This window comes from Meriones unguiculatus, chromosome 2 (genome assembly GCF_030254825.1).
Source record: "Meriones unguiculatus strain TT.TT164.6M chromosome 2, Bangor_MerUng_6.1, whole genome shotgun sequence".
Lineage (NCBI taxonomy): Eukaryota > Metazoa > Chordata > Mammalia > Rodentia > Muridae > Meriones > Meriones unguiculatus.
In genome coordinates, this window is record NC_083350.1 from 95,555,472 (window position 1) to 95,569,383 (window position 13,912).

Here is a 13,912-nt window from a genome sequence, read left to right on the forward strand (position 1 = left end):
AAAATGAACCCGATGTTAACTGCAAGTTCTCAGGTTCCTGCAGCCTGGTGTGGTTGCTGTACACCTGTGATCTTGATACCATGAGGCTGGGAAGATGGCAGGCCGGCCACAGAGTAGGAACCTGCTGTCTCAAAGGCGGGCAGCAGATGAACAAACACTCCCCATTTCCCTCTTTGTTTTATTTTATTTTTTTGTTGATGCATGGGTGTGTGTATTTGTGTAAGACTGCATGACACATGTGTGCGAGTGCCCGTGGAGCCCGGCAGAGGGTGTGGTATCCTCTGGAGATGGAGTTACAGGTGGTTGTGAGCTACCTTAGGTATGTGCTAGAAAAGGAGTCTGAATCCCCTGGAAGAACAGCAAGAACTCTTAGCTGCTGAGCCGTGACTCTGGTCCCCACATTTGTAATTATTGATATCAGTCCATCCAGTGTTTGAGGGACAACAACCACTTGCAGTTTGTAACAATCATGTCACAGAATCTTTAAACTGAGTAGTATTTCCTATAATTGGGCTTTGGGTTTGGAATAACTATGTGGTATTTTTTTTTTTACTAGAGTAAAACATTTGGATTTTTTTTTCTCAAAATTCCTCCGGGTAAATGTCTAGATATCTCTTTACACACATCTTTTTTAATGTCTTTCTCTCCCTCCCTTCCTCCTCTTCTCTCTCCCTCCCATCTTTTTTGCTTCTGGTTCTCCGATTTCTTCTTTCTATATTCCCATATCCAGGTTCTCATATGAGGTAAAATTACCTCATATAAATTGCCTTACTTTTTTTTGACCATGCTGGCTGGCCCTGATATGAAAAAAATGAACAAAACCCAACAAGCCAGTCAAGCCAAGGAAACAAAGGCAACATTTGAAAAATAGGTAATATTGACCTTCTTCAAAGGCATCCTTAAACACTGTGCATGACACAGCCTTAGTTCTCAGGTCAGTCAGTCTATGGTTTGGATGTCTGGAGAGACAGATAAATTGGAAGCTGAAGCACCTTCTGGAAGGGCTTGTTGGGAAATGTTTGCAGGGAACATTTCTATGCAGGGAAGATGTCTATGGCGATAGACCAGGCTCTTGTCTCACCAAAGATTCAGAGCGCAGTGAACATTTCTGTAAAATATGCTCTTCGTCGTTTGGAACACTTCCAACTCACGATGTGCCCCACTCCACCCTAAACACTCACAGACACACTCGGCCTCTTTTCCCTTGGAAATGTGCTGCTTGGCAAGCCTGGGAAGACTGTCTGCCAGTCAGCCTCAGAGAAGTCCCTGTCATCCTGCTGTCTGGGTGGCTTGCTCAGTCAGTGGAGTGCCTGCCAGGTCAGAAAGGTTCACAATTACTCAAGTGTAGTAAAAAGAGCAGAGGACTGGGTGAACCGCAGCCTGGCCTCTCCACCATGGATCTGCTTCCCTGCGTTGGTGTTGATTCTGGAAGAACACACATACTGATCTAGCTGGCAGGTTTGTGTCCAAAGCTGCCACAGGTGTAGAGACGGACGTGGAGAATGACATTTTCAAACATTGCCAGCAGGGCATGGTGGCTCAGGCAGGCCTATAAGCCAAGCACTTGGGAAGTTGAGGCAGGAGAACTGAGGCCAGTTTGGGCTATCCAGAAATACCCTATTTCAAGAAAAATAAAATGCAGAATATAAAATTTCCATAGCAGTAGGCACATATCCATTTGTCTAGCAAGGAATGAAGGGAAGTCTCCATACTAATTTCTACAGTGGCTTTTTTTTTTCAAATGGAAACTGCTATGATAGCTCAGTTAGGAAAGTACAGATGTAAGGCATGATGACCCATGTTCTTTCCCCATGGTCCAGGTAAAGAACTGGACATGGTGTCATATGGTTATCTCCTGAAATAAGGCAGAAGGTTCCTGAGGATTGACACCCAAGGTTGGCCTTTGGGGTCAGCATGCTCCCAAAATCCACCCCAACAAGTGTTCATATATCTCAAAACACACCACACACACACACACACACACACACACACACACACACACGAGGAGGCATTACTAAACATACTACTTGCTTGAAACTGAGTGAATATTTTATGTCTTCATCACAGACATCTGATTTGGTTTCATCACGTTAGTTTAGAAGCTGGGAATGATGTAGATGATACTTCTTTACCACCAGAGTATACCTGCAGATATTGGAATCCCAGGGAGAAGAAAATCCCACTGGCTTGAAGGTGTGGCAGAGCATGCGTCATCCCAACTCTTGGAAACTGCCCCTGCGTTTAGCTACGACTTTGTTTTAGCACATCATCAATGTACTGTCATAGCTCAACAGCTTCCACTCAGACCATTGCTGGAGGTGCCAGGCCTCTCCCTCTGCAGACTTGAGTCATCAAGTGTCTTCTCTCTCTCAGGGCTTTAAAGATCCTGTGTACCGGGCGAGACGAAAGCAGTTTGCTGACATTGCCTACAACTACCGTCAGTAAGTCTCCCCATCGGACAACTGAGAGAAGAGCATACTCCTGATCCCCCCCCTAAAGGCTGGAAACACTGGCCTAGAATGCCCTGTTGTGTGTGTGTGTGTGTGTGTGTGTGTGTGTGTGTGTTTGTATGGTGTGTATGCATGTGTGTGTGCATGTGTGTGCGTATGTATATGTATGTGTGTATATGATGTATGTGTGTGCATGTATATGTGTGTGTTTATGTGTCTGTATGTGTGTATATGTATATGTATGTATGTATGTGTATGTATGTGTGTCTAAGCTCTCTCCTTAATACATGTTTTAAAAAGTTGCCTCTAGATCAAACACTGCTGAAACCCAGTTCTCTCCAGAGCTTTGCTAGTTAATTATTTATTGTGTCTGAAATGATTGGAAAGGCTTCCATCATGAATGAAACACCTCTAGTCTCCACACTAGATCAGGGAGAAGAGAGCTGGCTGCTCAGTGGAGTAATGAGTCACGGGAGCCGCCAGAGCAGCCACAACCTGTGTGCTACCTGTCTGGTTTGAACCAGCCGTGAGGGGCAGCTGGCAGATGGGATTCGTTTTATTCCTGCTCAGAATTCTATTTTATTTTAGCCAGAAGAAAATGGCCATATCAGATGTGTTGTTTGGGAACATTACGGCTCTGCTGTTGTGAGTCCTCAGGGAATATGTAAATTGTGACTCAGAAAACTTGGTGTTTTGGGGCAGCAGTTTCTGAGCTAAGGGAATAAAAAGGAGAAACACATAAAAGAACCTCCAGAACTGTCCCAGAGACTGAGGTACGAGTAATTTAACAGCTTCTGTAGGATGTCAGTGGCATAAGGAAATGCTGGGGCTTTATGTGGCAAACAAAAATCTACCTGTGGATGGAGAGACATACCAAACCCCGCCTTCTCTGAAGTGTGTGTGTGTGTGTGTGTGTGTGTGTGTGTGTGTGTGTGTGCGCGCGCGTGTGTATTCAGTGCTGTAATTACTATTCAGATGAGGAAGCTGAAGCTGAAAGAAGTTAAATAACTTGTCAAAGTCAAATAACTAGCCTGGTGACAAAGGCAGGATTTCACTTTATCTGTCCCCAGAATAATTCTCACCATTTCCACCGTGTCTACTAAACCCTGGGCCTAAGCAGGTCCAGGGTCGGGGTCTCATGTCATTTTTCCAGCTCAGGTCTTTAGGACTGTTGCCGTTTTTTAGGCTCAGTCTCGTCTGTCTCAGAGTTCCCATGCGATGTCCCAACTCAATGAGAAGTTCAGACTGTTTCCTATAGAGTGCCAAGGTTCTGTGATTGGGTCTTGTTAGTTCTGAGACATGGGCCATTTGTCAGCCAGTCACTGTGGTCAGGATAAAGAGGCTCTATGAGTGGGCCACCCTCGGCACACTCCCACCTGCAGAGGCAGCACTCTTCCTTCCCTTTCTCAAACCTGAAAGAGGAAAGAGGGGGAAAGAGATGCTGGGTCACCAGAAGAGAAAATGTCAACTAGGAGGACAGCTGTGCGTTCAAAATGTCACCACTCCAAACTTGTTCCAAAAATACCAGTTGCCTTTCTTGTTTTTGCAGCTTGTTTGTTTGTTTGTTTAGTGCGGTGGTGGTGTGTGTATGCGTGTGTGTACCTGCCATGACTCATGTGTGGAAGTCAGAGGACAATGTGTGTGAATCAGTGCTCTCGCCGTGGGGGTTCTAGGCAGGCTTGGTAGCAAGTGCCTTTAACCACAGAGCTGTGCTGCTGCCCCATCAATGTCTTTCTTTAAAATGAGAACTAGTTATTTTAATGATCAATGGTTATTGCCAATTCTAATATTAAGATTATACATTAGGATATGTATATATATGCACATATCTATATGTTATGAAAAGTAATATATACATGCATATATATGTACACATATTACTTTGTGCATAACATTTTGTATAATCTTATCCAAGAATACTTGTTAACTGCAGGACTAATGCTCACAGAAGTTTCCTAAATTGCCTGAGACCACACATCTAGAAAATGGCAGGGCTGGGTTTTGATCAGTTTCTATTTCCAAAGCCTTTTCCTTTTCTTCCTTCACCACTTAACCCTGCATTAAGGTGTAGTCTTAGGCGAAAGCTCCCGTGACACGATTGTGCAGTTCCTGCTGGGTAACCAGAAGATCCTCTGAGCTTGAGTCCTTTTCATTTCTCAACCAACAATCTGTCTTTCTTCCTCACCCCCTGCCCACCTTCCTCTAGAAAATAAGTCTCTGCTCTAATGTCCTTGGATGAGGTACAATTTTGAAAGTTCGGGAGGGCCTTAGTTTGGAACCAGACACACAGTTCCAAGGTAAACAGTCCCATTTTGTCCTAGACTTTATGTCCCTCGTGAGTGGAGCAGGCCTGCAGCCCAGCGAACAGTCCCTGGCCCAGGAGGTCAGGCTTTGTTTGGTTTTCATTGTTTTCAGGACACAGCCCAGAAGCTCCCAAACTAATGACTCTTAAATTGTAGCTTGCACCACTCACCTCGGAGCTTATTAAGGTCCACTTTGGCATTCCCTTCCCAGTGCATTCAGGACAGTGGGGCTCATGTAGATGCTTCAACAAACTTGGCACATAGAAGCAAATCTTATATCTTAGCATGGCCTTGCTTATTTGTTCCTCCATCCCAATATTTATAGACTTCTTACGTTTGGCCCAGAACTTTGTTAGTTGACAAATCTTTGTGCTTATGATATGTAGCAACACACACACACACACCTTAAACTATCTTAAACTATGTAGATTTATACACTGTGGCACCTTAACCTGCATTTAAACAGCTTCATAATTTCCCAGGATCAAAAACATCAAACTCACCAGGTGCAAACTCCCCAGACAAGTTTCAAACACATACCCTATCTATTAAATTCAGGCTAGCCAGAAGTTATTGCTTTAGTGGACATAATGCAAGACACTCTGATGTTTTTAAAGAATTTGGGTGTCTTTGTTTGGAGAGAGGATGCATTGTCTAGCTGTCTCAGCTCCCACTCTTTGTACTGTCCTGTACATACTGCCTTACATATGTAGGTCACCTGCCCAGCCCCTGAAAGCAAGCTTCTACCTTGAACAACTAGTTTAGAGCAGTAATTCTCTACTTGTGGGTCATGGCTCCTTTGGGGTCAAATGATCTTTTCAAAGAGGTTGCATATCAGATATTTTGATTATGACTCATAACAGTAGCAAAATTCCAGTTATGATGTAGCAATGAGAAAATTGTATGGCTGTGGGGTCTCCACACCCTGAGAAATTATATTAAGGGATCGCAGCGTTAGGAAGGTTGAGAACCACTGAGTTAAGCTGTGAGAGGAGCGAGCAGAAAGGCCACACGACTTCCCAGAATGACAGCAAATCCTCAACCAAACCGTGTTTTCATGCGGGAGCCAACACAGCCATGTTTCCTATGAGACTTTTCTCTTTCAAACAATTCTTGAAGTCCATGCCGGTCAGTGGCAGCACCTTTCGGGGCCCTACTGCAATTGTGCACCCTGACCCCCTGACACTTCCCTGCTGGAGACACCTTTTCTGTGCCTGTATTCTAGTGGGCAGCCCATCCCTCGGATAGAGTACACAGAGGAGGAGAAGAAGACCTGGGGGACGGTGTTCAGGACGCTGAAGTCCCTGTACAAAACACACGCCTGCTATGAGCACAACCACATTTTCCCACTTCTGGAAAAGTACTGCGGTTTCCGTGAAGACAACATTCCGCAGCTGGAGGACGTTTCTCAGTTTCTGCAGAGTAAGCCACGTCAGGGTCAAAGCCCTGCAGACAGTGGAGCAGGGATGGGGGGAGAGGGGGTGATGGGGGTAGAAAGGGGTGCGGGGTAAAGGGGCATAAGGAGAAGTGGGGGGAGTAAATGGAGGCTGCTGTGAGTAGTGGTGACGGAGTGCCGATGAGCGTCCTGCGGAAGAACCCAGCTGCATCGTCCTACCTTCCCTCTCACCTCCATCACTGAACTTCTTCCATCCAAGCAAGAACGGTGTGGGCCTTTGCCATATAGCTGCTTTCATCGTCAAAGCCTGAGGTGCCCAGTCGGTGTTTGGCCTGCAGTTCCCACTGTTAGGATATGGTTGCAATGCCAGTCCACGGAAAAAAAAATGCTCTGTGGACCTGTGCCAAGAGTCCCTCGCTCTGATTCTCTGCATCTGAGATGGATCCTGCCTTTGACCTTTTCGGGTTGTGCAAAGCTGCCTTCATGTTGTCATCTGTCAAATAGACACTGTCTCCCCTTTGGCATTCCTCATAGGGAAATTACGAGAACACAGTGAGGTGTTGCATTCGAAAGCAAGCACCCGGACAGAGCTGGGTCCACAGTCAGTGTTCAGTGACTCTGAGGCTTAAAGGTGATGTGAGACACTTGGGGTGCCTCCTGAGGGTGATGAGCCTCTGCATAGCCTTTCCAAGGCAGATTATGGTTTTCTTTCTGACAATAGGGTGTTCATTCAGCAAAATCCAGTCAACTAGCTCACATTAAACACATGCTATATGCTAGGTAGAATAAGGAGATATAGGGAGACAAACCACAGTCATGTAGAAAGAAAGGATTTTTCTATGCATCAGAACCCCGAAGAGATAGGAAAGAAAGCAGAAATGTATATGGCAGGGAGGGAGGTTAAAGTGGGAACAGACTGAGAGATGATCTTCAAGGTCTCTGCTATTTATAGAATAAAGTGAGGAGCAAGAGTTCAAATAGTAATTAACAGCCTGAAAATGTAGTGTCAAAGGAGAGAAAGCCAGTCCTAAAGACAGTCTCCAGCTTTGGCCTCAATGCTGTGGCCAGTAGTAACAATGATAAAACATGAATGCTAGCAGTTGGAGAGCTTTGATGCCATGTGGCCTGTGGCTTATGGCCCTGGACTAAAAGCTTTAACCCATGTCTCAGCTTCGCCATCTTGAAAGTGGGGATGATAAAATGTCTTCCTCACAGCATTTCTAGGGCTAGCCTGTGCAGAATGCTGAGAGCTGTGCCTGGCATGTGTTAGGCAGTATGTACTGTTAGCTATTGTCATGTTCAGGGCCACAGCTTGCTTCCTGGTATAGAGTAGATTGAGAAACAGATGTAGGAAGCAGAGGACGGTTACCGACTGGTAGCGTTCGTGGTAGAGATGTATGCTCAAAACCTTCTAAATATTTCCCTTGATTAGGAAAACATCTACCAGTTTTCAGTGCCTCCTTTATTGTTGAACTAAGAGGAACCAGCTGGCACTGCTTTATGGATAGAAGAGAGAGAAAGGGAGGGAAGGAGACAGACAGAGAGAGGAAGAGAGGAAGGGAGGGAAGGAGACAGAGAGAGAGAGGAAGAGAGGAAGGGAGGGAAGGAGACAGAGAGAGAGAGGAAGAGAGGAAAGGAGGGAGGGAGGGAGAGAGAGAGGAAGAGAGGAAGGGACGGAAGGCATAAGCCACAGGCCACATGGGAGAGGAGAGAGAGAAATGGCTAAATTGTATGCAAATTCTCTCTTCCCATTTGCTGCAGCCAGATATGGCATTTCTCCTCCCGGGATGGGCTGTGTGTAGCATGGTAGAGAATCTGGAAGTGCTGATTGCACACTGTCCTCTGGATGTTGATCCTACATTTCCTTCCTACTCTGGAAACATGAGAAGTAGTGGGAAAGTGCTCCAAACAAAAAGTAACAAAAGGGAAATGTACTGGACCTTTGCAGTGGTCTAGGCTCTGCTAAGTAACTTCTAGAGGTTATGGTTTTGATGTTTATGACATCTCTCAGGAATGCCCAGCCAAATCCTGCAGGTGAACAAAACGGAGGCTTGGCAACCTAAGTTTATTTGATCCAAAGCAGCCAAGGGGGCAGAGACCAAGAAGCCAAGTCTCCTTGGTAGCAAAGCCCACATTCACAGGTATTGGTTCTCTACTCTGTGGCTTCACCATAATGCTTATAGTTCTCAACCTGCCTGGTGCTGTGACCCTTTAATACAGTTCCTCGTGCTGTGGTGACCCCCAACCAAAAATTACTTTTTTGCCACTTCATAATTGTTATTTTGCTAGCATTGTATCCATAACATCTATGCACCTGATATGCAGGAGAGTGGGTTGAGACCTCTTACAATAAGCTTTGAGTTTTAGGCTCTTTTCTCCTTTCTAGCTTGTACTGGGTTCCGCCTCCGACCTGTTGCTGGCTTACTGTCATCTCGAGATTTCTTGGGTGGCCTGGCCTTCCGAGTCTTCCATTGCACACAGTACATTAGGCATGGATCTAAGCCCATGTACACGCCTGAGCCGTGAGTATCGTTCTCCAGCGACTACTGCCAATCACAATGGCACCAGCCCTCCCTGCTCTGAGGACACTGCTTAGGTTCACTGCAGCTGGTCCACATGTTGCATGCTTTATTAGGTCATAGTTCTAAGAGAAACTCACCCTGTGGATGGTCTCTGTCCAGATACACGAAATTTGGATGCACATTCCAACATCCCATGAACCAAGGATTTGGACCTCTTTGGGCATCAGGAATAGAGGCTCCTTCAACCTCCAAAGTCAGACCTCTGAAGTTCCAAATAGGACAGGAACAAGAGTAGCCAAGTGATCTCAGCATCTCCTAAATGAGCATCTAGATGATTCCAGGTCTTTGCTGAGATTATTGGCTAGAAGGAGAGAATGGGTGGCCACTGTGCTTTCTGTCTGGGTGTTTAGCCATTAGCCACATAGAAATTGATCCAAAGATAGCAGTATGATGCCACCTGTTAATTCTCCTCTTCATGGCATTCATGGCTACTAATTAAAAGAATCTGTTGCTATGGACCTGGCACTGTTTTAGATAAATGTAGTCTTTCTCTTTTGGCTGCTAACCCACTCTGGTCTAAGAGAAGAACAACACATTTTTTTAAAGTTCTTATTGGAAAAACTGGGCACATTATCCCTCTCCAGGAACAAGGAGACCTGGGATGGGAGCATTCTGTGACCCACAACTCATTAAGGTGTCTGAGAAGAGGTCCATGGGAATTCTGGCTCCTGAGCTCAGCACCTCAACCCCTCCTGCCTCCCAGAACTCTTAAGGGCTCTGTCTCTTCTTTTTTTTTCTCCAATTTTTCTTTTGTTTTCATACTTTATTTCAAGACATTCCTTCCTCTGCATAGGACTTATTCTTGACAGTGAAATCCCAGGCCTCAGTGAGTTATTTCTTCCCCACTCTTCATATAAAAATCATTGAGTCTATCTTGGCTGAACCTGCCCCTCCTCTAAATGCTGTATTTTCTATGTTTCAGTGACATCTGCCATGAACTCTTGGGACATGTGCCCTTGTTTTCAGATCGCAGCTTTGCCCAGTTTTCTCAGGTAAGGAAAAAAGACTTGGTCATCAGGATGTGACTTCATTGCTGGAATGAGTTAATCCCTCATAAAGAGACTGTCACACGCTCTGTAAGAGTGGAAGCAAGATGCAGTTAAATGACCTTACCCAAGAAGACCAGCAAAGAGAAGCATGTGTGGTTCCTTGGGATGACTTAAACACTCATTCTAACAATGGCAGCCTGGGGTTGGTGAGAGCCTTTTCACTGATGAATGCATCTCTGATACCTATGCAGACATCACCTGGTACTTTCCATCCAGTACTCTTTTTAGAGATGTTGGCATTTTCCATCTTGTTATTTGAACTAGATAAGATGACATTTGCCATGAATCCAATGTCAATGATCTTATGTATAATTGACTAAAGAAAGAAAGAAACCACAAAAAGAAATACAAAAAAAAGAACCAAATGTCTCGTGCCACTGTCAAAACAGCACCATAGCCTTGATTCATCTTTTACAGTATGAGAAAGTTCAAAACTGTTTCCGGATGAGCTAAAAATTATGCCAATTCTTTCTCATCCCTGAGAAGAAGTCAAAATGGGGTTGTGTGGGGTGGAGGGCAGGGGCTGGGTCTAGGGAGATGGCTCAGCAGTTAGAGGAGTATTTTTTTTTCCTGCAGAGGACCACAGTTTTTGTCTAAGCACTTACACCAGGCAACAGATAACCACCTGTAACTTGAGCTCCAAGGGTTTGATGACTGTGATCTCTGCAGGCATCTCCACTCATGTGAACATACTCACACATAGACACATAGGCATTTGAATAAGTGAAAGGCTATAGAAATATTTTAAAACATAGTTGGGTAATTGGATTCAAGGAAGACTGAATCATGGTTCTCAGGTACTGATAGGCCCAAGCCAGAGCATTGATGGCCTGTAGCTGTGTGGACTAGGGCGAGTTATTAGGCTGTCATGTGCCTTGGTTTCCACAGTTTGGATAAGTGACATGCCTTCCATATTAGTCTTCTTCCTCACTAGGAAGAATGAGGACCCAAAGGTGACTCATGAGTAAATACTGCTCCAAGTAGAAATTTCAGAGAAATGACATTGTGTGCAAAATTTACAAGCATTTCCCATTAACTGAAAGAAGTTATTTCCACTGTGGACTGATGAAGCTGCCACTTGCTATTTGAAACAAACCAAATAAAAAGTTCAACCTATTCCTTGACTGCCTAGAAGATGTAGGCTCTCCAAACAAAGAACACCTGTTACTTCCATGTGAGGTTTTGGGAAATCCGGAGCCCAGAGACCATTGGCCTGTAGACATGGGAGTGTCTGGTTGAACTTTAACTGTAGAAGTGTTATTGCCAGTAGTGTAGTTACAGCTGCCAAGATGGTGTTGATTGCTCAAGACAGTTTGAAAACATGGACTTGTTACTGTGACAGGAGAATTAGAAGCTTTCTCCTTGGAGAATAGGAACCTTGAATTTTTAACACCAGAGATATTCTGTTTAGCTGTAGGGCAGTTGGCAGTCTTCCTTAAGTCATTTGCATTTTGGATAAGCCTGGAAGGGAGTGGACAATTAATGTCAACAGACATTGTAGGATCTCTGCTTAGCATACTCTCAACTTTGACATGGATTGTTCCAAGGCAAAGAAATGTTCTATAAGAACATTTTCTTTTGAGTTAAGGCAGAAATTTCCTACTGCTATAGGGCAGAATTGGGTGGTGGTGGGGTGCAGAGGAATATTGGGGGCTCTTGTTTTAGCCAAGCTCTTGGATTTCAAAGATGACAAGACATCAGGTGTTGTGGCATACACCTGTTACTTCAGCACTTAGGAGACAGAGGCTGGAACTCCTTCTTGCCTATATAGTCAGTTTGCGGCAAACCTGGGATACATGAGACCCTATCTTAAAAAATGATGACAAGAGAAAAAGGTAGAGATTTGATGTCAGTTTATCAAGGGACTCTGTTAAATGCAGAACTGGTATATCTAGGAAGGTGGGTAGAGAAGAGATGGAGGAGAGATGGGTAGTAGAGGCAGGCCAGTGGCTACCTGAATTCAGTTTACCTTAAGTCAGACAGTACGTTTTATAAGGACAATGTAGGCCGGTCTCCAGATGGGGCCCAAAGAAGGGTACAGTGACACAGAACATGAATGTAGCCTCTTGCTTCAAGGTAGACAAAATCCTTAGCCCTACTCTCTGTCCACACACATTCTTCTGGTCATTTTAGCCAACTTCATGACCTTGAATACTAGCTCTAATATAATAATGATCATTCATGTCTTATCTTCAATGCTGAATTCAGGCTTAAATATGAACCATCAGCTCAGAATCTCCACTTTGATGTTGATTAGGCATCTTTATATTCCTTCCAAAGCTGAGTTTTGAATCTTCTTTACAACTTCTCTACTTATTAGTTTCCTTGTGTGAGTCCATGGCAACTTTGTTCTTTGATTCACTCAAACAAAAAACACCTTTGGGGGTTGTTATTGACATCTTTCTTTGAAACAACCAAGCATTTCTGAAAAATCTATTTGTTTTAGTCTAAAAACTAGATAGAAACCGATTGCTTCTCATCATATACACTAACACTACTGTATTCTCGGCCACTATCACTCACCACTTGCTTTTTGTAGCTCCTTGCTGGCATCCTGCCCTTGATCTTGTCTGTTCTCACAGAGTAGCTGGAACAGTCTTTGACGACATACATTAGATTGTGTCCATTCCAGAAAAATTTATATACATGTATGACATTACCAAAGAAGAACACCAATAAAAGTAATTTTAAAATACCAGAAGGGACTTTTCATTTCAGTAAAAAGAAAAACCCAAGTCTTAAAGTGTCTTTTTAAAAGGTCTACATGATCAAATTTAGGATCTTCAGTGTTACCTATCAGTACTGTCACTATGCTCTAGCCATGTCTGTCCCTCTTTGCTCCTTAAAGTAGCCTACATTTCCCTTGCTTAGAGAGTGTCCTCACTAGAGTATGCTTGTGTTTGCTTTGCGTTATCCCTCCTTCTGTTGTCAGCAGAACCAATAACATTCAAGTATTTCCCCAAATCCCAACTCTTTGATGTTGCTTTCCCGGAACCCAAATTAATAATACAGCCTTCCAAGTTTACTTGCATCTCTCACTTCTCTTTGTCTCCTCCTCATTTTTCCCTACCCCAAGACCATGCTAACCTTTTACATACCTATATACACATTAACAATTGCACATTTTTACTGTAAACATAAGGTCAAGGGTATTTGCCATTATTATGTATGTCCTGACACGTAGGAAGCATTTAACGCACACTTTTGGAGTGGATGAATGTATACATTTGGAAAGGCACAAACAGAAAGAAAGAGGAAGAACTACTGAAGAGACAAAGAGACCGTTAGAGGAATTCTGTACTCAAGGCTATAATTAGTGGTGAATGGCAGGTCACATTCTCCAGCTGTGGGTATGGCTGGAGTGGTTAATCACATCCCTGTAGTTTTTCTGTGGTATTTTTAAGGTACCCAATTAAGATTCATCCCATATCCCAGATTGTCTGTCTCATGCTGTGTGTGGGGGAACTACTGGGCTGCTGTCAACAGATGATGTGTTAGATGGTAACTGTGTGACTGTGCAGAGGCCACCTTCTTATTCCTTTCTGTAAAGTGAATGCAAAGGAACCAAGTACTGGTGGCACATTTTTCTCCGCTCCTGAGGTCTGTGCCTCTGTGCCATGCAGAATGGCCAGGACATCTAAGAAAATTTAGAGTCCATCTGGGTCCTTCAGAGGTACTAGTTGCACATTATCTGCCCACGATTGGAGGTTAGCACTGAGGGTAAATTTTGTATATGTACCATTGACTCTCATTTTCTGCACATAGGAAATCGGGCTCGCTTCGCTGGGAGCACCTGATGAGTACATTGAGAAACTGGCCACGGTAAGTCTCTGTGTCCATGGGGGAACTTTGAGAATGCTATGGGCTGGCTGTGGCCTTCAGATCTCTCAAGATTTATTCTCAACCCAGCAGCTGGGCCATTTGAAAAGTAATGCACGTTACGTTCACATGAATGAAATGTCATATTTTGATTTTTAACAGGTTGAGATTTTTTAAATTAAATTTTTATTTTTTTTAATATTAGTTACAATTTATTAACTTTGTATCCCAGCTGTAATCCGCTCCCTCATTCCCTCCCAATCCCACCCTCCTTCCCTCATCTCCCCCTGCCCCTTTCGAAGTCCACTGATAG

At 44.1% G+C, this 13,912-nt stretch overlaps 1 protein-coding gene across 1 annotated transcript in view; it reads left to right on the forward strand.

Moving 5' to 3' along the window:
* Pah (phenylalanine hydroxylase) overlaps positions 1 to 13,912 on the forward strand; it is a 69,564-nt gene that overhangs the window by 39,320 nt on the left and 16,332 nt on the right. Inside the window, exons 5-9 of the mRNA XM_060377860.1 lie at positions 2,374 to 2,441; positions 5,979 to 6,175; positions 8,536 to 8,671; positions 9,654 to 9,723; positions 13,546 to 13,602. Coding sequence (XP_060233843.1) covers positions 2,374 to 2,441; positions 5,979 to 6,175; positions 8,536 to 8,671; positions 9,654 to 9,723; positions 13,546 to 13,602 — 528 coding nt within the window. The remainder of the gene's footprint in view (positions 1 to 2,373; positions 2,442 to 5,978; positions 6,176 to 8,535; positions 8,672 to 9,653; positions 9,724 to 13,545; positions 13,603 to 13,912) is intronic.